At 36.4% G+C, this 26,163-nt stretch overlaps 1 protein-coding gene across 4 annotated transcripts in view; it reads right to left on the minus strand.

Moving 5' to 3' along the window:
• Oseg1 (intraflagellar transport protein Oseg1) overlaps window positions 1–26,163 on the minus strand; it is a 796,421-nt gene that overhangs the window by 46,466 nt on the left and 723,792 nt on the right. For 2 of the 4 annotated variants that reach the window (XM_090410285.1, XM_090410300.1), the window contains exon 26: window positions 4,374–4,460. In XM_090410285.1, the coding sequence (XP_090266411.1) occupies window positions 4,374–4,460 (87 nt within the window). Of the gene's footprint in view, window positions 1–4,373; window positions 4,461–12,059; window positions 12,078–26,163 lie in introns of those variants that run through there. The other 2 variants (XM_090410292.1, XM_090410308.1) reach the window with 2 other exon arrangements.

Consider the following 26,163-nt stretch of genomic DNA (forward strand, 5'->3'; position numbering starts at 1 on the left):
GAACATAAAACGGGCTGTTATGAACATCCAATCTGACTCCTTATGCTCAGCTGTAGAGCATGTCGCACACCGGATGCAATTTGTTGTACACAAGAAAGGTCAGTACATTGAAAATCGTGTACATGGTCCAGGGGACCCTGATTCCGATGAATAAAGCATTATTTCCTGTGAGTTCAATCACTACATTAATTTCTGTGTCGCTCGCAAGTTGTTGTTTAAGTTTTATTATTCTTATTATCATTGTAACGTGCCACATATCCAGCTGGTATGAGGGACGCGGCTGTCGCTTACACCGTTGAAATGTTATTATTCCATTTTATCTGCCTTTAATGTAATTATCTGCTTGTTTTCAGCTCCACCAGCGCCAAAATGTCCCCTATCAGTGACTTTTGGTACTAAATCGTTTTTTTTTTTTTTTTTTTTTTTTTTTTTTTTTTTTTTTTTTTTTTTTTTTTTTGCAGAAATCATCTCCCCCATGCCTTCAAAAGTCTCAATATAAAATTTGGTCTTATTCTGTTTATTGGTTTTAGCTACAGATGCCTCCAAAGAGGGAAAGTTATTTTATGGCCACCCTGTATATTCACAGGCACTAAGGCAATCGATATGAAGTCAACAGCCTCTATATGTGGATAGTAGTTGCAAAGATACTTCCTGTATACATTTCCTCTTCTTACATTTGGATCAAGAATTAAACAAGAATATTATTTCTTTGCAAGTATAATTTACAATTAAAAAAAAAGTTAACTATTTACAACAGGTTTTCAATAAATCTTTGAGAAAAGGGTGGAGAATGCTTTATGCCAAGGAAAGAAAATTTTGCATAGGGATTCTAATTTTGAATTCAATTCACTGAAATCGAAATGATACTATACAATGAAGCTAAACGATTATTATTATTATTATTATTATTATTATTATTATCCCAAGACCTCCATGCAGTCAGAAAGTTATCGCAGGAGGTCCCTTTGTCATACACACAGCCCATCATACCATACCTTAAATGCATTCAAATTCTCTGTACACACTTCATTCTCAGGCAATGCATTCCAATCATTCACAATTCTCCATGCAGAAAACTTGTTTCTCACTTCCTTGCTCACACCCTCCTTATACAGCTTCCAGGATGATCTCGAGTTCTCCCTTGATCTTCCACAATTTTCTGTAAAACCTCTATAACATTGATCATATAACAACCCCTTACTAACTTGTAGGTCTCTATCATATCACCCCTCTTCCTCCTACCCACTAGACTGCAATTTGCTTTCCTCATATTCAACATTCAAGAGATCAGAAACTACCTTAGTCAGTATACTACTGTATATTAATCTCTCTCTCTCTCTCGTCCAATGCAACTGTCACTTTACTGTAATAAGTAAGCAGATTACTAAAACATGACCTCTCTTCAGCAAATTTGTGCTACTAATATTAATCTTAGGGGGGAAGTGAATCTCCTGAAAGTGTAGATGTCTAAGTGATTAAAAATCTTATTTATTTTGAAGTACATTTTTATGTACTTTAGAATTTCTATTATTATTCTCTCTCTCTCTCCCCCATTGCAACTGAAAATAAACATCATGTACCAAAATAAAAAAGGTTTGCCTCTGGATCCTTTCCAACATCTCTTCATCCTTTTGAAAACCAGGTGACCAAATCTGGACACAGTAGTCCATGTGTGGCCTAATCAAAGCCTTATATAATGGAACAAGAATCTCCTTACTTCTACAAGTCAGTGTCCTTCACATCATTTCCAGAATTCTTTGTGTTGTCCTCACAATTTTGGCAATGTATTCTGTAAATTTAAGATCCTTATCCACTATCACCCCCAAGATCCCTTATTTCTTCCATCTCCAACAATATATCTCCACCAAGCATAAATTCTACATCCCATCTTTGCTACTCAAATCTTAAAACCTTACATTTTGTAACATTGCAATATTGAATTGCATCCCCACTCCTATGCCCATTCACTCAATTTATTCAAGTCTTCTCGTAAGGCCACAACATCTTCTTTAGCGTTCATAGTTCATCCCAAATTTGCATCATCTGAAAACAACTACATATCTCATTCAAATCTTCGCCAACATCATTAACATACAAGTTAAACAGCAGTGGCTCTGCAACAGCCCCTAAGACATACACACCACTAGTGACTTTCCTCTTCCTGGATATTGCTCCCCCATTTTCAACTTGCTGATACCTATTAGATAACCAGTCTCCGATGATCCAGTGAACAAATCTAATATCCAATGCCATCTGCTCTAGTTTGAACTATCAACTTATCATGCAATAATCTATCAAAAGCCTTTGCAAAATCTAAGTATACTACTATGTATCCTTCTCCTCTGTTCAAGGAAGCCAATAACTTATTGTAATAAGCAAGTAGATTACTAAAACATGACTTCCCTTTAGCAAATCCATGCTGTCCATCTAAGATGATACCACTGTTGTCAACCCAATTCTGGATCCAAGTTCTCACAGCTTTTCCAACAATAACCAAAACACCTGACACACAGACAGGCCTATAATTTGATGCTTCAGTTCTCTCACCTCCATTATGAAGTGGCACAATCTTGCGCTCCTTTTCCTTTGGAACTCGACCCAGTGCAAGACTCATATTAAATAATTATGTCAAGACAGATTTCAACTCCATGGCACATTCCTTCAGAATACGTGATGATATATTATCAAGTCTGACAGCCTTATTAACATCAAGTTTGCTCAATTCCCCATACACCTCTTGGTCATTTACAGTCAGTCTCTCCTCCCCATCATCAATTGCTCTCATCTCTAAATGATGTCAGATTCACAATGACAGACCTTTATGAACTGCTCATTAAGTATCTCCACTATATCTTCTGGTAGTTTTCCTTATATACCATTTTCTCCAATCAATGTCATCTTTCTATAATCATTCTTTTTTTTTCTTTTGCTGGCTACATATTGAAAGAACTCCCTAGGATTCTTTTTGGCTTCATTAGCTAAATGCTGCTCATGCTTCACTTTTGCTACCCTTACTGACCAAGTCACCCTCCTTGCCTGGTCTTTATAATCCTCATGGAATTAGTTTTTACCACTTCTCTCATGCTGCCTCCATAATGCCTTTTTTCTCTGTACTGCATGCTTAATCTCTTCATTCATCCATTTCACACTTACCTTAATTAACCTTCTGACCCTTGTAACAAATTTAGACACTGCTTCTACTAGATAGTTCTTGAATATCCTCCAAGTTGCATTGATCTCTTTTCCAGCTAACTCCTCATTCCATGTTACACCTGCAAGCTGTCTCCTGAGTTCTTCATAATCACCAGACTTGTAGTTCCACATATACTTTTCTCACAGAGGTTCTCACACTGCTGGAAACCACCCTTTTTATTTGCTATATGCATTTTATTCTAATCTTCTGAAAGTGTAGATGTCTAAGTGATTATAAACCTTATTTATTTTGAAGTACATTTTTATGTACTTTAAAAATTTTATGCAGTATGTGTTCAAGAGAAAGAAGTACTTCTAGAAATGATCTTAATTGATGGTTACACTTGCATATTACAAAAACAACACATATTGTTTTTTTTTTTACTACATAGCTGTTTCAATAGTAAGTGTGCATCACAATTTGTGGTGTATCCACCTGGACCACATACAGAAAGCATGTGGTAATTTCTTGTCACAACATATGGCAAGTATAACATGAAGATGTCCAGCATGAACCTTTCTTCATTGAGGAGGGGGAAAAAAAAAAGGAAAGGCATGCTGCAATGGGTAACAGTTTTATAATTCATAACTGCCTCTCATGGGAAAAATATAAATGTCCTGATATGAGTTTCCTGAAACCAAATGTTGAGGAACAAAATTTTATGAAAATCGACACCTCCTGTGCTTTCATTTAAGACAAAACAAAAACAAACAATTCATAAACATATATCAAAAAAGAATGAAACATTTTCAAAAGTGTATATAAAATGCAGTGATAATTACTATCCTTTTATTGATTATCATTAACTAGACCTTATAATTTATAAATTAACAGTTCTTATAGGCTCAAGTTCAAAGAAAAACAAATCTTGTACAATTTTTCAGATAAATTTAGCAAACCATTCAGAAAAAATTGCAATGAATTACATGATATCATATCACCCTCCCTCAGACTTAAAGATGATCAGGAGTTTGGAATAATCAAATGCTAAGACCAAAGGTAGAACATAGTTCATTATAGCATCAAATGTGGAGCCCTACTTGGATCAGAAGCATCTCCACTTACACCTAACACAGCAGCCCTAAATTAAACAAAGAACTAACATGGTCAGAATGTCAGTAGTCTGAAGGTAGGTCATATGTCATGCAACTCATTTTAACTAAGAAAATTAAAAGCTTACCTCAAAACTCATCAGAGTGGCAGTAAATGGATCAGATTCAACTTCAACATCCACATTGTCACTAAATCTTAGTGCCTGATAAGCTATCTTGGAGTTAAGACAAAACTCATAAATTATCTAACTTGTGAACTTTAGTTTGTATAAAATTTATGATAAATATACTTTCAGTATAGTCTCTGAAATATCTGGATATTTCTTACATACAGAAATATTGTTGTTGTTATTTTTATTATTACAATAACTTCCATGGAGTCTACAGGCTCATCATAGGAGGCCCATAACTAAACATGTCTATCATAATGAACTTCTAAGTCTTAATCATACCACTACTCTTTCTCCTGTTTGCTAGTGTGTGCAGTAAACAAATTTTCTGACAGTCCTCATAATCTATATTCCACAATCTTGATACCATCTTTAACACTCTCTCTACTGTCAGTGTTACTATGGAACCACACTTGCACACAATGTTGTATCAATGCCTTGTAAAGGCATAAAATGGCTTTCTTATCTTTACATATTAACTTTGGTTCCAGAATTGCAATTATCCTCTGAGTCGTATTTGCAATCTTTGTTATATGGCCTTTGAATTTCAAATTCCTATCTACTAAAACTCCAAGATCCCTAGCCTGAATCAATTTCTTCTAGAATAATTCCACCAGTATAATATGATTTTGGATATCTCATTACACCAGAGTGCATAAGATAAGAGTAGGAAGGTGGCAGTGGAAAAAGATAGTTAAATATAAATTATCAGAGTATTTCACTCACAGGGAGTTTTATCTTGTTAGATCATACTGACTGTGGATAGTTTTGTAGCGTTTGCTATTTAGCTTATTATTTTCAGTATATCTTGTCAATGTCCTTTGTACTGTGTATCAATAACAGTGTCCATTGCAATTCAATTTACCAGTATGTTATCACCCAAGTCTGCCATCAATTATGGACTATATTATACACAACACACACTACAAGATTTTGTGGCATGCAGTGCTTGCTGCATATTTGCTTCCTAGTAGTGTAGTTTGGAATGTGGTGGATGAGAGACCAGGGTGAGCACGTCTGCATGAAATGTAGGAAATGGGAAGAACTACAAGATATGGATATTAGAATAATCGAATTTGGTACAGATATGTCTAAAACTGAATTTTGATAGAGAAACGAGCAGCAATTGAAGGTGAGGAAGATGAGTGTCATGTTTTAAGAGAGATAACATTAGGGAGTGAAGTAGATTTAGAGGATGATAATTGGATGGTGAGGAGGTTGTTTGGAGAGAGAGAGAGAGGCTGAAAGAAGTGGAGTGTATAAAGAATGAGTTCAGAAGTATGAGATAAAGATTAGGAGACTGGAAAGTTCAGCTGATATGAAGTGAACAAGAGTAGGAGTGAGAGAGGGTAATGAGAATAGTAGAAAGAGAGAGAACAGGAAAATCAAAGGAGCAGAGGGAATGAGAGGAAGATGAAATAATGCAGGGGCTAGAGATGGTAAGATAACAAGAAGACAAGTAAGTAGGAGTGCAAGAAGAGAGGGAGAGAGAGAGAGTGTGTGTGTGTGTGTGTGTCAGAGGGGGTGCAAGTGAGCAAGGAAGGAACAGAGCAGTTAAGTGTTATGTATGGAGATTCATTGATTCATGGAATGCATAATAGAATGCCAGAGGAGTGCCTGCCTGAAGTAACATAAGACAGTATGACTATGACAATTAAATGAGGTGAAATCATGGATGAGATGATTGTGATGGTGGATAAGAATGACCTGAGAGGTGTGAATTAGGTGGCGGGAGATCTGAGGTTAATGATTAAGATTGTACAGCAGAAGAATGTAAGAGGGAGGAGAATGAGCATGTTACTCAGGTATGATAATGCAGAGGTGAAGAGAAGTGCATCAATAATAAATGGCATAATAGCAAAAAATGTATAGTGAAAAAGGCTCAAGTTATGTGGATGTCTAGAGTGCATATGAGAAGAGAAGAGAGCTGTATGCAAGAGATAGACTGAATTTGAATGAGGAAGGATGTAGGTATCTGGAGAGAATGCTATTTTCTTGAAGCAAGCAAGAGTATTAGTGCAGGGAAATGACATCTTTGCTTCCATTTGGAGAGAGTGACAATGTAATTTTGATTTGGCAGATGAAAAGATGTGCATAATAAACTTAGAAATCAGCTTAGGATAGTTCTGTGGATGGAAGTATTCAGAGGGCAACATATTATCACTGCATTGGAACTAGTGAAGAAATATTTTCAAGTGGTTTATCTTATGTGCAAACAGAGGTTATGGAAGAAGTATAGGGAGTGGAGAGCAGATGCATGAAAAGTATCAGACTCAAGCCAGGAAAGCACTACTTGGTAAGAAAGGCAAAAGTTGAATATGAAAAGAGATTAGTCCCGAGATTCAAAGAAAATCAGAATGAATTCTTTTGTCATATGGCCAGTAGGAGGAAATTTAATATAAACTAAAATAATCACCTGACATTTTGACCTTCATATCAGGGATCATCATTTGGAATACACATACACACAAAGAGATAAGTACCTCTATAGAGAAGTGTTAATGTGACAAAGCCATGTCCATTTGTCTGCAATATTGCATTTGACCTCTTACACACCATATGTGTAATTGCAGCAGTGACTGTATGTTGTAATCTCCTTGCCATTAGTATTAACAGAGCTAACTTGACAGTGTTTTAAGTGCCATGTTTAATGAATAGCACTCATGAAGAATAATGACTTAGAAGCAAGTAGATTCTCATTCCAATGTGTCCAGGTGACCAAATCTGTGCACAGATTTGGTCACCTGGTTTTTAAAAGAATGAAGAGATATTTTGAAGGGTCCTGAGATAGTTGACTAGTTTCTGGCCTCCAGACTGTTGAGTATGAAGAAAGGTTGAAAGGATACAACTTTCAGAGTCTAGTGGACAGGAGGAAGAATGGTGATATGATAGAGACATACAAGTCAGTAAGGTTTAATTATGAAGTGAGTGACACTATAGTGCAATACACAATAATATTCTGTATTTTGTTATGTAAATTTTGTTTTCTATCTTATTACATGATATTCTCAATTTTACCTCTTGGTCCATGAAGACTAAAATATTTTCTATCCAGCTCTGCCTCATAAAAAGTGAATTAACCCCTTGTCTAGTGTAGTGTAATGTAGTGTATTATTCTGCCCCCCCCCCCTCCCCCACTCCTTTGGCCAATTTCTACATAGAACACTTACAGAATGAAGCATTCAACACAACTACTCTAAAACCAGTGGTTTGCCTGTGCTAAGTTGATGTATTTGCTATTTGGCCACATTGTCCAGACACATTTGAAGTGTATTTAAATAGCCAACACTCTAAAATCTACTTCACAATGGAAAAGGAATCTAACAACTGTTTGTATGCCCTTCCAAGACACATGCCTTCCAAATGGTTCATTATCTTTTTTCTATTTATAGAAAATCTACATATACTAGAAGATATGCACAAAAAAATCAACCATCACCGAGCTCAACAATATGGTATCCTATAAACACTAATCCACAAAGCCAGAGCTATCATGTTCTGATGATAATGCTCATACCACTGAACTTACCTACCTTCACTAAACTTTTTAAGTGAATAATATATTTCACCAATGGCTATAATCCCCTCAAAATAGAAAAAATACTTAATACCCTCCTCAAATCTCCTCCCTTGCCTAATACATTTGAGCACAGCAAAACTTACCATCCCATACCATTCTGAAAAGATATCCAGAGTGCGTAATAAATATCAACTCCTCACCACATTTAAACTATACATCAAATTGGCAACCCTCATCCATTCACCTTAGGACAAACTCTCTCCTTTATCATAATCATGAGTAATGAAGGTACCTTGTGATACTTGTGATCTGGCTTACTATGGACAGACAGGAAGATCTGTTATTACCAACTGTTTTGGGTAACACAAAAAATACATTTGGCTGCTAGTCCTGACTTGCCAATTGAATGGCAAGTCAGGACTAGCAAACTATTCCTTGGATATCCCTTCACACAGGATTAGATGGTAATTCTTGTAGAAAGGCTTATACATTGGTAAAACATGATTATTAAATAACTTAAGGAATTCACAACGTATGCTAGAATATAAATTAAATTAAACTTTAATATATATTTCCAATATTTCGGCAACGTCATGTTGCCATCTTCATGGGAACTTAAGATAAAGACACGTGCACGGTCTTTATCTTAAGGAAGAAGCCACCATTTTTTATCAATTATTTTGAAGCCTGAACCACTCAACACTCTTTCACGTGGCCACAAATTCGGCATTGCTCCTAGGAAAATACTGGCCGAAAACACTTCTGCAAAACCAGCAGTATCATCGTGTAGCCATTTCCATTATCCAGCCTCAGCTTCCACTTATTATAAAAAGTTAATACATTACTAATAATGACCTTCCCTTCACAATGCCATGCAGCCCCTCGTAGCGTATCATGTTCTTATTCAGCCATTCCTGAATTCTCTTTTTGACCAACTTTTCCAGTACTTTTACCAATGCTCCTGTGATACTGATTGGTCAATAGTTTGGCATCACAGACTTGGATCCTCCTTTATGCAAAGGAAGGATTATTTTGCTCTCTTTCCATTCTCTTAGGACTTTGCGACAGCTGAGACTTAAACACCCTAGTCAAAGGCATCGGAAGTTCCCTTGCACATTCTCTTAAAAGGTGAGCTGATATCCCACCCAATTTCACAGCTGTATTTGCAATCAGATTCTGTAATATCTTAAGTACCTCCAATTCATCAACCGCTGTTCTCACATCAGTCCCTGTCACCTAGGTTATAAGAATATCTTAACTTGGATGATATATCCTTGCATAATGATCACTCAGTATCTCAACACCTTCATCTGCCTCTGTTAGTTCTCTACCATCTGTGCTCATTAAAGTTATCCTTCCATTCTTCCTCCTATTTGCCAGATAATGAAAAAAAAAAACTCTTTGGGATTTCCTTTTGCCTGCTTGGCTAATTTCTTCCTATATTCTGATTTTTGCCTTCCTATGCTGGTCACCTTTCTCCACAGCATTTTCTTTTTTTTTTTTTTGCAGCTCATGCTTAATGCTACAACTTATTCATCTAATTCCTACCCGATTAACCTACCTTGGGTGTACATTGTGATATTGCTTTCTCGAAATACACCTTTGACTATTCCTTAAGCACTGAACATCCTTCCTTGGCAGAACTTGTCATGGTACTGCTTTAAGATGCCTCCTAAGCGTATCATAATCATTTGCCTCGTAGTTCCACATATCCCTTTTTAACTGGAATTTTCACGTCTTGCTACCTCACAAGTCAAGACGACATGATCACTTTCCTCATTCAGAGACAATGTAACCATGTTAGTTGTGGACAGGACTTTTCACACACTAACAAGATCCAACACTATATACCCCATGTTGCCTCTCTCACATTCTGCCTCAAGTAATTCTCTCTCAGTAAGTGTATAAATTTCATTTCTTTCCTCTTTCCAATCTATGTCTCTAAAGTTGAAGTCCCACATAATAATTACTCGACTTGCACTCATTGTACAAATCTGCAGATGCATGTCTTTCACATCATCCCTGTTACTCCCTGGCCAATGACATCAACTAATTTCATAATTTGTCATGTTGGAGGCTTAATGGATTTTTTACAACACTCAGAAAGGATTGAAACAGAATTTAATACTTCCTATATTTCGTCTCAGTCACTGAGACATCTTCAGGGATTACAAAAATACGAATGTAACATAAACACAAATAACAAACAATACTAAGATTTTGTTGATCAAGATTTATTAATTATTTACTATTTATTAATTAATTCATTTATTAAGATTTGGTTGATATTTGAGAGCTGCTGCTGATTCTAAGAATAGTCTCTCTTTTTTGAATTTGCTGTGGTGGAGCATGGTGGTTTTTTTCCATGAGATCCTATGGGTTGTATCCAAGACATGGTCAGCAAGGCCTGACTGACCATACTCATGGTTGCAGATGTATGACTTGTGTTTCTCCAGGCAGATGGTTGCTGATCTGCCTGTCTGTCCAAAGTAGGCCAGCTTACAGGAACAGGGTACTTTATAAACTCCAGGCACTGAGAGAGGAGGGAGCTGATCTTTTGTAGAACGGATAAGGGTAGCAAGTTTGCGGTGGGGCTTAAATGCTGTGTGTAGGTTGTACTTTTTTAAAATCTTGGCTATTTTTTTGGATGTGCCACGGATGTAGGGTATGGTGATGGCATTTCTGAACTCTTTCTGATGAGAAGACCGGGGAATGGAGGAGAAACTGATTATTTTTTTGATACTGTGATCGTGTAGCCATTGGAGAGGAAAGTTGTGTATGTGGTCAAGTTCAGTTGTAAGGATGGTTCCACTGGAACAAAGATTGTGGGCTCTCTTGGTAAGAGTTTTAGTAATTAAATATAGGAAGTATTAAATTCTGTTTTAATCCTTTCCGAATTTTGTAAAATATCCATTAAGCCTCCAACATGATGTCCTCACAGCACTTAAGCCTCTACACATGGATTCATAATTTGTCCTTTGGAAAGGACTGCATCATTAAAACAAACAGCCCTGGCTCTGTGCATAAATGTTTTTAGAATTCCACATAAACAATCACACTGATGCAGTGGTGAATTCTCCATGCTTGTTATCATTAACTGAGAAAGAAGTACTATTTATTTGATAATAAATGCATGTATTTATAAGCATTCCATTTAGGCTTTTAATTTTGTAGATAGAAGATATTTTAAGCTTGCGCGGCAATAATTGGGCTTTGCATTGTGTATCGAAGGCGATGCTTGCTTGTCTAGTCAAAGCTACCTTGGCTTGCTCTGTTGTAGGAGCTTACAGGTCCTCGCAGCGGCACTGTGATTTCATGCGCATGCATAGCCATTTCACACGTCTCACTGTGTTGCTTAAACCACAGGTCATATGCAGAAAACGTAGCTCTAGCCAGTGAGCTTCAGCAGCCTTTACAAGTGTGCATGTTGCTTGGGAAAATTAAGTTATAACTAACTTTTTATGATGATGTTATTGACCAGTTCATAAAGAAGAACCGTAGGGTAGAATTTTTTTTTTTTTTTTTTTTTTAAACTAGTAAAATTTATTTGTAAGCTTCCTATAATAGTACAAAATGTTGAACAATCATATGTGTAACCTAAGAGCAACAGCTCATCCAGGTTACGATATGCATAAAGTTACAAAAATTTATCTAATTCATTTTCATTATATACATATATGTACATTCATATAATATACATATTACATATTATTATAATATAATTACATAATAAAATCTCAGGAGACATGCTAATATGTACAGAGAAAGTTGCATAACAATTTTGAGGATAACCATTTTGCGATGAAGAAGTTCAAACAGAACTGTCTCAAATCGCTATAACACTATTGCAAAATGGTTATCCTCGAAACATCATCAACAAATTTCTATACAAAGATAACCAACAAGAAAGAACAGTCTCCCAGCAAATTTCAACAGCAGTCATCCCCTTTATGGGTTCAATTTCCACCAAAATTGGGAGATTGTTAAGGGCCCATAACATTAGGGTTGTATTTAAACCAACTACCAGCATCAGACAGGTTCTAAGATCTCCTAAAGACAGTGTTCCATTTTATAAATATCCAGGTGTGTATAATATTCCATGCACGTGCGGTCTTTCCTACATTGGACAAACTTCAAGAAGCCTGGAAATAAGACAGAAAGAACATGTTGGCAATGTAAATCACAACAGAATGATCACCTCTGGGTTAGCACATCACTTTTCAACTTCGAACCACACTATAGACTGGAATAACAGCTCTATGCCCTATGTAGACAAAGATTATAGACATCGTTTATTTAAAGAAGCAGCAGTAGTGCTACATACAGGCAGCAACCTAAACAGAGATCAAGGGACCATACTGAATGATACTTGGAAAAATCTAATTAATTCCCTCAGTTCAACAGAACTACAGTACGCGAATAATCATATTACGCGTTTGCATGTAATGCGTGTTCATGATACTGAATAGAAATGTCACGCGAATGTGTTACCTTAGCTACATAACAGGTACTAACGTTTTTTTGTATTCTGAAACCTTTTTTGCATTTTTTGTACTGTGCAAGCCTTGAAAAAGGTATTCAGTTACTAGCGAAACCGGTAGGCAATATTGTACGAACATACGTACGAATTAAAAATCTATGGTCAGTTTAACAATAAGTCTTATATTTTATAATCCTCACTTTATTTATGACATCGGTAATATGCGGTTTCCCGCTTAAACTACTATCAATTTTTAATCCCAAGTAAGTTATTACACTGACTTTTTCTATTTTCTCGCAGTTGCAATTTGAATTTGTCCTGCAATTCCAATCATGCAAAATTAATTGTGCAGTGAAGTTCATTTTTCCAGTTGTATTTTGCAAGTTAAAATTTATGTATTTAGTTTTTGAGACATTGAGACTGAGTTTGTTTGACTGGAACCAATTTGTTACTTTCAAAAGATCAGCATTCGCGATAGTTTTCATCTGTTCGGCTGTGTCTGTAGAGAAAATTAGTACTGTATCATCTGCAAAAGTATTTATTTTACTGTTTAGTTTAAGATTGCCGTAGTCATTGATATAAATATTAAATAAAATTGGTCCCAATACAGATCCTTGTGGTACACTGCAGTCTACAGTTTTGGAGCTGCTATAGCTGTTGCTTAATTTTACAATTTTTGATCTGGAATTTAAGTAATTTTTGAATGTTTAGGGCAGTACCTTGTATTCCTATGACTTCTAATTTTTTTTATTAAAATTTTATGTGATACAGAGTCAAAAGCTTTATGTATATCTAGAAAGAGTAAATTTATATTCAAGTAGCTAAATTGAAAAATATAGAATATCATTTGTAAAATAAATGTTGTATTTGTATGATTAAATGTACATAAATTTCTAATTATATAGTTTTAAATGGTCAGTACAGGTAACCATCGTATAACGCGGTATTTATACAACGCGGTCTACAAACTGTAGTAACCCTTGTTCAACACAGTTTTGACAAAAACACAGTCTAGAAAATGTAGTAACCTTTTATCTTTTCATATATTTTTCACCGCGCAACTTAAAATTCAAATTTTATCTTCGTTAAATTTGTGTCTGCCCGTATCGCGCAGGTAGTTATAAGTAGTGAATTTATACTAGGGGAAACACTCTTTAGCACACATGTACGTCAACTGTATACCGTATAAAGTGTTTATTGTTGAAAATTATCTTCGTTTTCTGCCAGGAAAGCACATTAAAAATCATAAGTGTGTTATCTCAAGCTAAGCACTTTATTTTCTGGTGAGTCACATACATAATTAATATGTAATGCTTTTTTATGTAAAAAAATTATTTTTATAGTAATGGCCACAAATTGCATTGAAAGGGTAAAAAATAAACATTGAAAAGAAAATTCGTCTCAAAGAAAAAAAATAACGCAGATGTTAGGTTCTATGGAACCTAATAGCTGCGTTACACGAGGGTTACCTGTAATTCATTATTCCAATAATTAGATTTCAATCACACCTCTCACTCCCTAAATGATAACAAGAACAAGCGTGAATTTCAAGACCAGCATTCGCTCCTGCACTGATGATTGTTTATGTAACCTTCCTATGTGTGTTGGCTTGCTATAAATGGAAAAAAGATAGTGAACCATCTGGAAAGCGAATGACTAATATGCCAAGAAAATGCATACAGTTATCTGATTTTTTTTCTAATGTGAAATGAATTTTGGGGTGATAGCTGTTAAGGTAGGTTATGAAAGAATTCAAAGTGTCTTGCCCATGGGACCAAATGGCAAATATATCATCATCAATGAAGTGTAGCCGCACTTAGGATTTGGAAGTAACCATGGTCAGTACTCTGTTTTCAAACTGTTCCTGGTTGGCTGAGGGGTTAGCGATCTGCTCTCCAACCAAAAGGCTGCAGGTCTGAATGCCGCCATGGGCATGGATGTTTGTAATTGTCTGTGAAAATACTGGTGGTGGTGGGTGGTAGATGGCGTTGGTGTAGATCACTAGTTCCCAACCTTTTTTTGGATCATGTCCAACCTCAAAGATTTTGATGCCTCCTCTTAGCATAATAGTCAACCAAGTTCTGAAAAAAATATAATATAAATAGATACTTCAAATAAAAAAGGAACATAGGTAAAACTGTTTCTGACTTTCTTCAATGAATATAAATTTTGTATTCTTCTTCTTTTTCATGTAGCTTCCTCAGTGAGAGGGTGCAGCACCATGTCCTTTCAGTTCTCTCTGTTGGTGGCTTTCCTTTTTGTTTCTGCACAGCCATGTGATCCTGTCCATGATCTTATATCTTCAAGCCATGTCCTTCGTTTTTTGCCTCTTGATCCTTTTCCTGTAATTTTTCCTTCTAAAACTGTTAATATCCTCTGTCCTGCTGAACCTCTCAGTACATGTCCTGCCAATCTCATCTTTCTCTGGATCATTTCCTGTAAAAATATCTCTGTGTTCTCATTCTCTGTAGGACATCTGTATATGTCACATGTTCTGTCCATGGGATTTTCAGAGCTCTCCTATAGCACCACATTTCAAAGGCCATTATCTATTGCCTTACTCTCTTCTTGAATATCCAGGTCTCACCTCCATATGTGAAAATTGGCCACACTAATGTTCTCATCATTCTTTTCTTTGTCTCGATACTCACAGAACTTCTGAGCAGATCTTTATTTTTCCAGAATGCATCTTTAGGGATGCCAACTTTTTATATGGTCTATAACAAGAAGTCAGGTCATTTTTTTTGAGGACATTGGTTATTTTCTCAGAGGTTCCCTGGATGTAGGGGATGGTGATAGACTTGGTGTAATCTTTATTGTGGAGGAGAGGTGGGGGGTTGTGGTTTACTGGTTTTAGTATTTTTTAGATTTTTTGGGGGTTATAGCCATTGGCTAAGAAAGTGTTGAGGATATGGTTTAGTTTAGTGGTTAGGGCATCGTCATCTGAGCAGATTAATTTTGCCCTGTTATATAGTGTTTTTATAACCATGTATTGTTGGGGGGGTGGGATTGCTGGTGAATGTATCTGCCAGTGTGGGTGGGTTTTCTGTAAACAGAGAAAACCAAAGATCCATCAAGCTCGCGAGTGATTAAAGTGTCTAGGAAGGGGAGGGTGTTGTTTTCCTCTTTTTTTAAGGTGAACTGGACTCTGGGGTGTTGGTTGTCTAAGTGTGTTAGGAAGGAGTGGAGTGTATCTGAGCCATGTGGCCAAATAGCGAACACATCATTCATGTATCGAAGCCAAATTAGTGGGTTTTTGTGGGGCGGAGTTTAAGGCTTTCTCTTCAAAGGTCTCGATAAAGAAATTGGCCAAGGGTGGGGAAAGTGGTGAACCCATGGATGTCCCCTCTATCTGTTTGTAGAATTTTCCTTGCCAAATGAAATAGCCTGAGTTCATTGTAAACTAAAATAGGGCTGAGATATTGGGAGGAAACTTGGCTTGGATGAGCTCTAGGGTTTCTTTGAGTGGGACATCAGTGAATAGGGAGGAGACGTCAAAACTGACCATTATGTCAGTGTGTTGGAGTGAGAGGTTTTCTATACTGGCTTTAAAGTGGGCTGAGTTTTTTATGTGTGATGGTGTGTTACTAGTATAGTGTGTGAGCATTTTGGCTAAATGTTTGGCTAATTTATATGTGGGGGAAATCAATGCCATCCACTATGGGATGTAATGGCACATTTTGTTTATGTATTTTTGGGAGTCCATATAATCGAGGGGGGGGGTCTAAAGTTATAAGGTTTTAGTTTGTTGGTGACTTCCACAGGCCAAGAAGTGACTTTCTTAAGGAGTCAATCAAAAGGACTACAAAGGTAAGCTTAATGCTTTAGTACTAGACCGTACTACCTACTTCCCTACTGAATATAATCCTACCAGCTCTCAGATTAGAACTCTCCACAGACTCCTTAAGAAAGTCACTTCTTGGCCTGTAGAAGTCACTAACAAACTAAAACCTTATAACTCTAGACCCCTGGCCCCCGATAAGAAATGTGTGTATTTACCATAATAACCACCTCAGAAAGTAGAGACAAACGATTAAGCTAAACAGTCAACTAATTACATTTCATGAAAACCCCAAATACCTTGGAGTTACTTTGGATCCATCACTAAGCTTCAATAAACATATTAACAGTCAGAGCAAAAAGAAGACTAAATATCATGAAAAGTATCTCACGTTAAAAGTGGGAAGTCGATGCTAAAACCTTAAAAGTCAAATACACCTCTATTATCCGACCCATAATGGAATATGCTTCGCCCATCTGGATACAAACATCACAAACCAGTTTAGACAAGCTTATAAAAATTCCGAAAAATGCAGCTAGAATCATGCGTGGACTAAGGAATACAACTCCTGGAAAAATAGCAGAATTTGAATTCAACCTTGTTCCTTTAAAAATTAGGTGGCAAGAAGATCTTACTAAATTTGTAGAAAAAAGAGCCAACCTTGATCATAGAACAATTATTATTATTATTATTATTCAGGCCTCCAAGGAGTCAAAAGACTCATCGAGGGAGGTCCTTCCTAAGACATAAAGTCTGTCAAGACTCACTGAGGGGAGGTCCCCCCCTGAGAAACACAAAGTCTATCATACCACTCTTTAAACTCACTGACCGTTCTCGCTCCCACCACTCCATCAGGCAATGCATTCCACAGCTCAACCACCCTCCACACAAAGAAACCACTCCTTACCCTCTTGCTCACAGTTTCCTTTCGTAACTTCCAGGGATGGCCTCTTGTCATCACTCCTTCCCGCTGATCAACCAAGCGAAAGAACTCCCCAGTGTCAACCCTGTAACCACCTCTCAACAGTTTAAAAGTCTCAATCATATCACCTCTCCTTCTTCTATCCACCAAACTCTGCAGTCCACATTCTCTCAGCCGATCCTCATAACTATCCTTGTACAGTCCTGAAACCATCTTTGTCATTCGTCTTTGTATCCTTTCCACAGTTAATTTATCCCCTTCAAATCCTGGGGACCAAATCTGAGAACAATAGTCCAAGTGTGGTCTGATCAGAGACTTATACAACGGAATGATAACCCTTTTATCTCTGCAGGTCAGTGTCCTTCTCATAATAGCAGCAATCCTCTGTGTTACCTTCACCACCTTTGCAATATGTCCCCTAAACTTCAGGTTTCTATCAATCATCAACCCCAGATCTCTTGTCTCCCCTACTTCCTCCAGTATAACTCCTCCCATAGAGTATGCAGCATCCCATCGATGTTTCCCAAACCTCAAGACCTTACATTTTGCTGCATTAAACTGACACCCCCATTCATTTGCCCATCTATCTAGCTTATTTAAATCCTCTTGCAGGGCTACCACATCTGCACTATTACTAATAATCCTTCCCAGCTTAGCATCATCTGCAAACAACTGAATATCCCCCTGCAATCCACTGGCTATGTCATTGATATAAAGGTTAAACAATATAGGTCCTAGTACTGAGCCCTGTGGGACCCCACTTGTAACCCTCTGCCTCCTGGAAACTGCTCCACCATACACAACTCTCTGATACCTATCAGACAGCCAATCCTGAATCCAGTTGACCAATCTGACATCCAGACCCATGTGCTGCAACTTAAATATCAGCTTATCATGTGGCACCCTGTCAAATGCCTTCGCCAAGTCTAAGAAAATTGCAGTATATGCCTTTCCCTCATCTACAAAACAAGTGAACTTTTAAAAAGTGGCAACCAACAAACAGAATAAAGAAAATATCAAGTATGCATGAAATCATGGAAAATAAAATTCCCTTGGATTGTCCAAATAAAATAACCAACTACCCAGCATTTCCTCCAAATCAAGACAGGAAAAACATAGTTATCAATTTGGAAATAGCGAAACATGAGAAAAAAAGCCTAGAACACCCTGAAATCTTGAGATCATTAGCTCTTTCAAAAATAATGGAATATGGACCTGAATAAATAAAGATCTACACAGATGGCTCCAAAAATCCAAATGCCAATTCTGGGAGTGGCGTATTCATCTATGGTTCTCAAAATATAGAATTAAAAACAACTAACAGTATTGGATGCAAATCATACCATGCAGAAGTAATAGCCATTAACACAGCACTGCAACATTTGGATATTTGGAAAAACCTTTTGGAAAAACCCAAAGGAATTTATATTTTTCAGGGATTCCTTAGCAGCCCTTCACGCTATCAAGAAATACTTAGAGACATAGCAAAAAACATAAACAAACTACATAAGGATTCCGAAATAATTTTCCAATAGATCTCATCCCATGTGGGATTAAAGGGAAATGAAACTGCAGATGAAGTAGCAAAAATGGCTGCAACATCAAGTGATACCACAGATATCGATCTTTTTAAAACCACTCAAAAAGAAAACATAAGAACAACAATTATCCAGGACATGACTCACCATAGGTATTCAGCAGGAAAACCAGGAGCTACCATTTCGTAGATGTAGAAATGCAGAGCTTCTTACTATTATTATAATTATACTGTACATATTTTGAAAAAAATAAAAGTATATTGAAGAGTATCTCAACTTATTTTCTTTAAATAAATGCCTGAATTTTTACTTACATCCTAGTTTAATCATTGTGCGACTACCATGATCTCTCGCCTCAAGATCGGCCACACAAGACCAATCATGTTTAGCAATGGCATAAAAGTCTTCCCCATCTGCAAAATCTGTAACATCGAGGAAGCATTGGCAATGCATTTTCTTAATTGTATGGAGATTTCCAAATGTGAACTTCATAACAACCCAGGAAAGGTGCTGTATAAAATACATGAATTTGACCTCTATGATCTGGTGTAATAATATTGTGGGATAAAAAAAAAAAATTCACTTTTCAGAAGTGACAGATACATTGAATCTAACCTTAACATACTTATGCATCCAAGTATTTATGTTGACTGCTGTACTAGTGTTGCCAGCTTTTCTTCTCAGAAAGTCAGGGTTTCAACATTGATAATTTATCACTGACAATGGTGATTTTTTTTTTTACTAGATCGGTGATGAGGTGACAAATGCAACATCATTTTCTAATTTCCCCTCAAAATATTCAAATTGTCCCCCTGTGGGGTGGGCCCCCATGTTGGGAAACACTGGTGTAGATGGGTTCGCTGTAGTTGGATTGAGCAGTGGAGACGGGGAATTGTAGAGTAGGTATCCTCCCTTGATGAGTCTTTGGACTCATTGGAGGTGTCATGTAATAATAATAATAATAAAAGTTAAGTAAGGGGGAAAAACAACTGTAGTACCATTAACACTTTGAGTCCTAGACCTACTAGAACTTAAAAGACTCTGTGTCCTGACCATTTTGAGCTCCATTTAAAAAATTGCTGTGCAGTATTCATATAGAATAGCGAAATAATTATTTTTTTTTGTCTTTTAGTTAGCATCTTTGACAATTAATTGGAACAAAAATTTTAGTTATACATGTGGTATGGGCTCCAGAAATGGGTTGCAAGAAATCAAGGTTTTAGAAAAAAATAAAAAGTCAATTTTTTATTAGTTTATACTTATATTTACTTCTTTAGTGTTCAAAATTCAACAAATTCAATCCAAATATTGCTTAGATGTTACATAAATAATGAAAATTATAAATAAAATTTATGTGTGTTATTATTATGATGAAAATATCATTTTACATAGGGGTGCACGTCACTATAATTATCCACTATCGGCTACAAAAGTCGAGTGGTAAATTATTGAATTAGGCCATTCAGTTTTTGAAATGTAAGGAATATTACATAACATTATACATACATTTTGGGTAATATTCAGCATAAAAGTCAACCATCTTCATGGATAATGAAGCTGATGGTTCAAATTTAACTACAGTACAGTCTGATAATGAATTTCAAGCATAAATTATTATTTTCAGAATTTTTAATTTAGCGATGTAAACATGCATCAATGGGATTCTGGGTTCATGCACAATCGATGTATATTTACATCGACAGGACTCCAAGTGTTAAACTGTTTATAGATTTTTCCTTATCAAATTATGTAGCATGCAATCATAATACATTTGAATAATTCAAAAAGAAGTTACATTTTATTAAATCAAGAGTGTCTGTTAGTTGGTGCATGTCTGAATTTTTAAGTATGTAATTTTTCACTAGTGTTTTGAAATGAACCGAATTTTTTTTATAAAAATAGAGGAGTTGCCAGTGAGGTGGACAAGTGACTTACCTAACTATTGAGAAAGTTCATAAGTTAGACTGTTTATATTACAATAACAGTTAAAGTAGAATAGTGAATTTATGGATTTTAGATACCACATAAATACTGGGTAGTTTAACGTGAGCAGGTTTTAATTTGTTAATGATTTCTTTGGGCCAAGAAGTAACTTTTTTCCCCCAATAATTTATGAACTCAAACTTTTGTGACATATTAAGGCTTGCTCTATAATTTGGTAAGTAGAACTGCCATCTAGGAGATCTTGCATTTTTTTTTGTAATCCTCTTGATTCATGATAATGAATTTTAGTAATCACAATATTTTTAATCTTAATCGCTTTTTTAAAGCAGCTATTTCTTTCTGTGGCATATTACTTTTAAATGGTTTAGATCTGGTTAGGATGCTTGCTATGATGTCTAAATGAATGTTACCAGCTACTAAAGGTGGAAGACTGTAGACTTGGAAAACTATTTTTAATGAGTCACCAATGGCAATGAAGCATTCTCCAAAGCTCAACAAGCATGGCTGCATTAATCTGCCAAAATTTTGTGAACTGTCATTTTAAGATCAACTCCTACTTAACTGTAGTACTTCTTTTATTCAACATTAGGGGGCAGAAAATCAGGACTTTAGATCTTTTGCCTGTTGCATTAGAATTGTTTCACTTATGTTGCATATTAACTGTAACATGTTGCTGTTTTGCTCTGAAGATGTTAGTTTGAAATCCAGTGAAATATAAGCTAGCTTATAAACATCCTTTTATACTTTAGCTTTGTTTGGTGTTGTAATACCATTAAAATAAGTTATAAATTCCTCATAATGTGTTTCTAAACTACTACCACCATCTCCAGTTCCTCAAGAGCAAGGTCAAAAGATTTCTTCTTTCTCTATCCTTACCTGCACCCAACATACAGCACTGATGTGTCCCATAGGTTTTATTTCTCATGTGTGAGTTACACATTTTTTTTTTAATTTTAAAAAATACACACACACACACACACACACACACACACACACACACACACACACACACACACACACACACACACACACACACACACACACACAGCAGTCCCCCTTTATCTGCAGGGGATATAAAGTTTAATTTATAAATTAAGCTCAGTAATATATATTATTAATATACTACTTATTATTAATTTATTAATACTCTTGTGCTTTGAGGCCATTATTAAGTAAAATAATTATAGTAATTTTACTTTTATAAGTTATTTTACTTTAATAATAATTATTAAAGTAAAATATTTACTTGAACACAAGCACTGCGATATTGCAACTGTTGATCTGATAACCGAGATCTACTCAGAATGGAGTGCATTTTAAATTTATGAATTGTCTATTACTAAAAGAAAGAACTATACGGCTTCATTTTGATGATGCAAAATTACATAGGCAAAGTGGATATTAGATCCAACATTATTTCAAAGCCAAATGTTTGTAGAAACTATGAAAGTTTCGTAAGTTGACCTGAGAGCTTACAAGAATACAGTCCTTGGCATCGCACAGTTGCCTTAGCTACTTAAGTAGTGCATGCTAAGGCAACTCAGGGATGCCGAGGATTGTATTCTCATAAGCTCTCAAGCTAACTTATGAAACTTTCATAGTTTCTACAAACATTCGGCTTTGAAATAATGTTGGATCCACTTTGCTATGTAATTATAAATTGTTTATTTCTGGAATTTTCCATTTAATATTTTTGGACCGGGGTTGACCGCAAATAACTGAAACTGTGGATAAGGGGGAGACTACAGTATAGGCAATGATTATTAATTTCATTTCATTTTCTCTTTCATGTTAAGTTCAATGGGCTGTCACAGCTAAGTGACTTCCACTCTCCCTATGCTATATCTCCATGTCCACTCGGGCTCTCCATTTCCCTGTTTCTGTTGCATTCATTTCTGTCTCTTTAACACCACTCTTCTGTTCTTTCACTTCATCTCTTACTTGCATCATACACTGCACTTCCATCTAACAACACTTTCTCCAGTGCACTCACTACAAAGCCACTCAAAGGCAACCCATCATGCCTGTATAATTCCATTCTTCCCTCTAACACATCCCATACATCCACAAACTGTATTCCCTTCTCCTCACACAGTTCTGCTAGCATACCATTCATGATTCTGGCTCTCCATCTCATCTTATCATACTTCTGCAACACACACAACCTTTCCCACTATACTGTATCTTTCACACTTCTCAATAATTTCCTGATATTCGTCCTTACATTCTTCTTATGTCATCTTAAAACATTTGTCCCTACAACAACCACTAATTCTCTTGCTCAATTCTTCCTCATGTCCAAAGCCTGAATTATTTTGCTCATTCTCCCTCCTGGACAGCAGGCTTAATGGACTCTCTCAGTAACTAATCCTCTAACAATGGTATCTCCATACACTGCTATCCTGGAATCACTCATCACCGCCTTTACCCTTTTTTCTTTCATTGTATTCTTTTACACACTTTCATTAGTTTCCACTAAATGTCTAATATTACTCTGCATATTCCTCATTTCGTTTTTCATTTTCAATAACTGTTTCATAAAATCTTGCATTCTGACAATTTTATTCTGTCACTTCCATAGTCTCGCTACCTCTCATTCTGCAGCACCTTACTTCCATTTCCTCATTCATATTTCCTTTCACTACCTTATCGCTAACTTTCACTTCTACATTCTCCCATTCTTTCACTAGTTTTAATTCCATTTCTGTTTCTTTCATTTATGGCATATCTTATTTATTCAGTCTGTTTCGCATTTGTTAACTCATGTCTAATAATATATCGCACTTTCTACAAATCCATACTTTCTTTCGTCTCCTGTTCAGTCTATCCAGAAACACATCTCTCCCATTCTGCCATGCATACATATTACACTCATGATATAGAAATATTTTTGAAAAGTCTATGTCGTTAATGCCAGTTGATTTTTGGGTGCTCATCTAGTCACACTGGTTGACCTCGTGAATACCACCATTGTGTTCTGATTAGAAAAGGCAATTTCAGTTAATAAATCATGCAGAAAACAAGCAATATTGCCAATCATTTACTCAAAATACCACTTATCTTTTCTGGAGTGCTTTTACTGCAAATTCATTTGCATTTAATGAAAGTATTTGTATTCATGCCTGTTCTTTCCCTCTTTTCTTTTGCCAGTTATTCTCACATGATTCATGTCTGCTCTTGGAATATTATTCCAAGAGTTGACACAAAACAATATTTTCCTGTTTTCCTGTCCTTCTAGCAAAAGTTCAGAGGAGGCATGCAGTAGGCAGTTTGTGGTAGTGTGGGAAGTGATCTGCCTTGATTGTTAAAGCAATAGTTGAAGGGAAAAAAACTGATGCCAAGAGGTCTGCCTTTTCCACAGGTGAAGATACCATGGTACCATCAAGAGGCAAGAGAAGTAGGAAAAAGGGAAGAGCAGAAGTTAAATCCAATAGCTTTAGTAAGGGACCAGAAGATTCAACTGTCAGTTAAGTAGGAGGCAAGTTTATTGAGTTTCATTCTTATGAGGTCTGTTTTGGAATTTTATTGATGACTTTTCTAAACTTGTTTTGGGCTGTACGAGAAGCCAGAGTTATTAATTTAAGCAGCTGAACATATGTTACATTTTTTTCATGGTCTGCAGAATCATATTTTTTTGAGATCTAGAGCTAAGATAAGGGCCAGGAGTTTGTAAGAGGGTGGAGAATGAAGGCTCTCATTCCAGTGAAGATTATTTCAGTTATTAGTTTAGTGTGCAGATGTTTGTCTCGAGAGAGCAAAAAGTAATCTAAAATGGAAAAGAGGTGTAAAAATTTTGGAAGTCATGCCAGTCGGGACAATTGTAGTGCCATAAGGTACAAGGCTGAAATTGGAGGATGAACTGAAGAGAAGAAGACTTGAATAAAATTATGGTCTGAGCTACTAAGGAGAGAGCAGTCTACAGTGTACAGTATAAATGGAGGGAGAGCTAGTTAAGAAAAGTTCCAGAGTGTTGGAAGAATGATGAGGATGTATTCTGTATTCTGGTTAACTATTTGTGATAGGTCATGACTGACAGCAAATGATTCATCTTCCCTTCCAGCTTGATCCGTGAAGGTGGAGTAGGGAAGCCAGTTAATGTCCCCCAGGAAGACAATCTCACAATTTGGCAGTGGTGTAGCTAGAGCTTTTGCCATCCCTCTCAATACACCAAAAATGCTACAAAAAGTCAAAACGATGCATAGAATAAGGTTCAAAGTGCCACCGGGGTAGAACCCCCCCCCCCCCCCCCAGCTACACCACTGCAATTTGGGTAATTAATTTGTATGAAATAAATTTTAGTGTTAAGTAGTAAAAAAAAGGGCAGCATAGCTGGCAGAGTTAGGGAAGCAGTAAAGACAGCAAATGAAGTTCTATAAAGTGAGGTAAGGAAATCTTGAGCCAGAGCAGATGGAAAAGTGGAGATTCCAGGTTGCACAGCCTTTGGCAAGGGACATTAAATTTTACAAATGCACATGCTCCTCCTTTTTGCAGAATTCATCATGCAAGATGTAGTTAAAACAGTTGAGGTGGGCTGTGGTTGTGATGGATGCCAATTGGGGTTCCGTTTAGAAAAGGAAATTAGATTTTGGTGTCTGTAAGTGGTGGTGTATATCAATTGATGTTTGATGCCTCAAATGTTGGTGATTTGGATGTGGAAGTTTTTTTATTTTATTATCATTATTATTATTATTGGAGGAAAATTCAGTGTTATTCTTTTCTCGAGGGGAGGTTGGTATATTTTGATTATTATTTTTTTTTCAATTTTTTTTTATAGTTTCATATTTTTTTTAGTTTTTTGATATTTTTATGAGAGATTTTTTTTATGTCCATAGTTAAAATGCTAGTATTTTGTATGATTGTCTGTCATGTTACAATTGATTCAGGAAACATAAAGAACATGGGCATGCAGCTGGGATGAGGGACTTGTGTATGTAAACACACGGAGTGCCCAGAGTACAGTGCAAATGTAGCCTCGGACAGTGCCCCCTACATACCACTTACTCAGTCTCTCTCCAGACATGACCTAGCAGAGTAAGTGGCAGCAGTATCATTCACTAGCAAATCCAAAAGTCTCCAATTGAATGCATTACCACTGATTTCAGACATGTGCAATATCGGGCAGCCAGCTTGCAGAAAGCTGTTTTACTGCTGTACTCAATGGAGCAGAAACGGGCTCCCTAGTCAAATAATGATGACAGTGTATTAAGCATGATCAGCAAGACCATCATCTGCACTACATGTGGGAAGAAAGGGGGAGGGAGGGATAGAAGCCGGTGGTCCCGCTGTGGAGATGAAACATGGCAGTAGCCACTTCACCTGGCGTATCACCAGGCAATGAAAGACATCTACCACTTAGATGGTGGTAGATGTCACATAACACCTGCTTGGGGGATTAATGCTTTGATTGCACCATAATAACAGGTGAGTGACTTTCCCTGGACAGGATATTCATTCCATTCACTCAAGGTTCCCCTTCCTCTCCAGAAACTACATGTAATATATGCTATAAATGTCTGTATTCATCTAACTGTGACTTAATTAAACTCATTCGACATTTGCACAC

The sequence above is a fragment of the Typopeltis vanoorti genome, chromosome 2 (genome assembly GCF_054136105.1).
Source record: "Typopeltis vanoorti isolate ZY-2024b chromosome 2, IOZ_Tvanoo_1.0, whole genome shotgun sequence".
In the NCBI taxonomy this organism is placed as follows: Eukaryota; Metazoa; Arthropoda; class Arachnida; order Uropygi; family Thelyphonidae; genus Typopeltis; species Typopeltis vanoorti.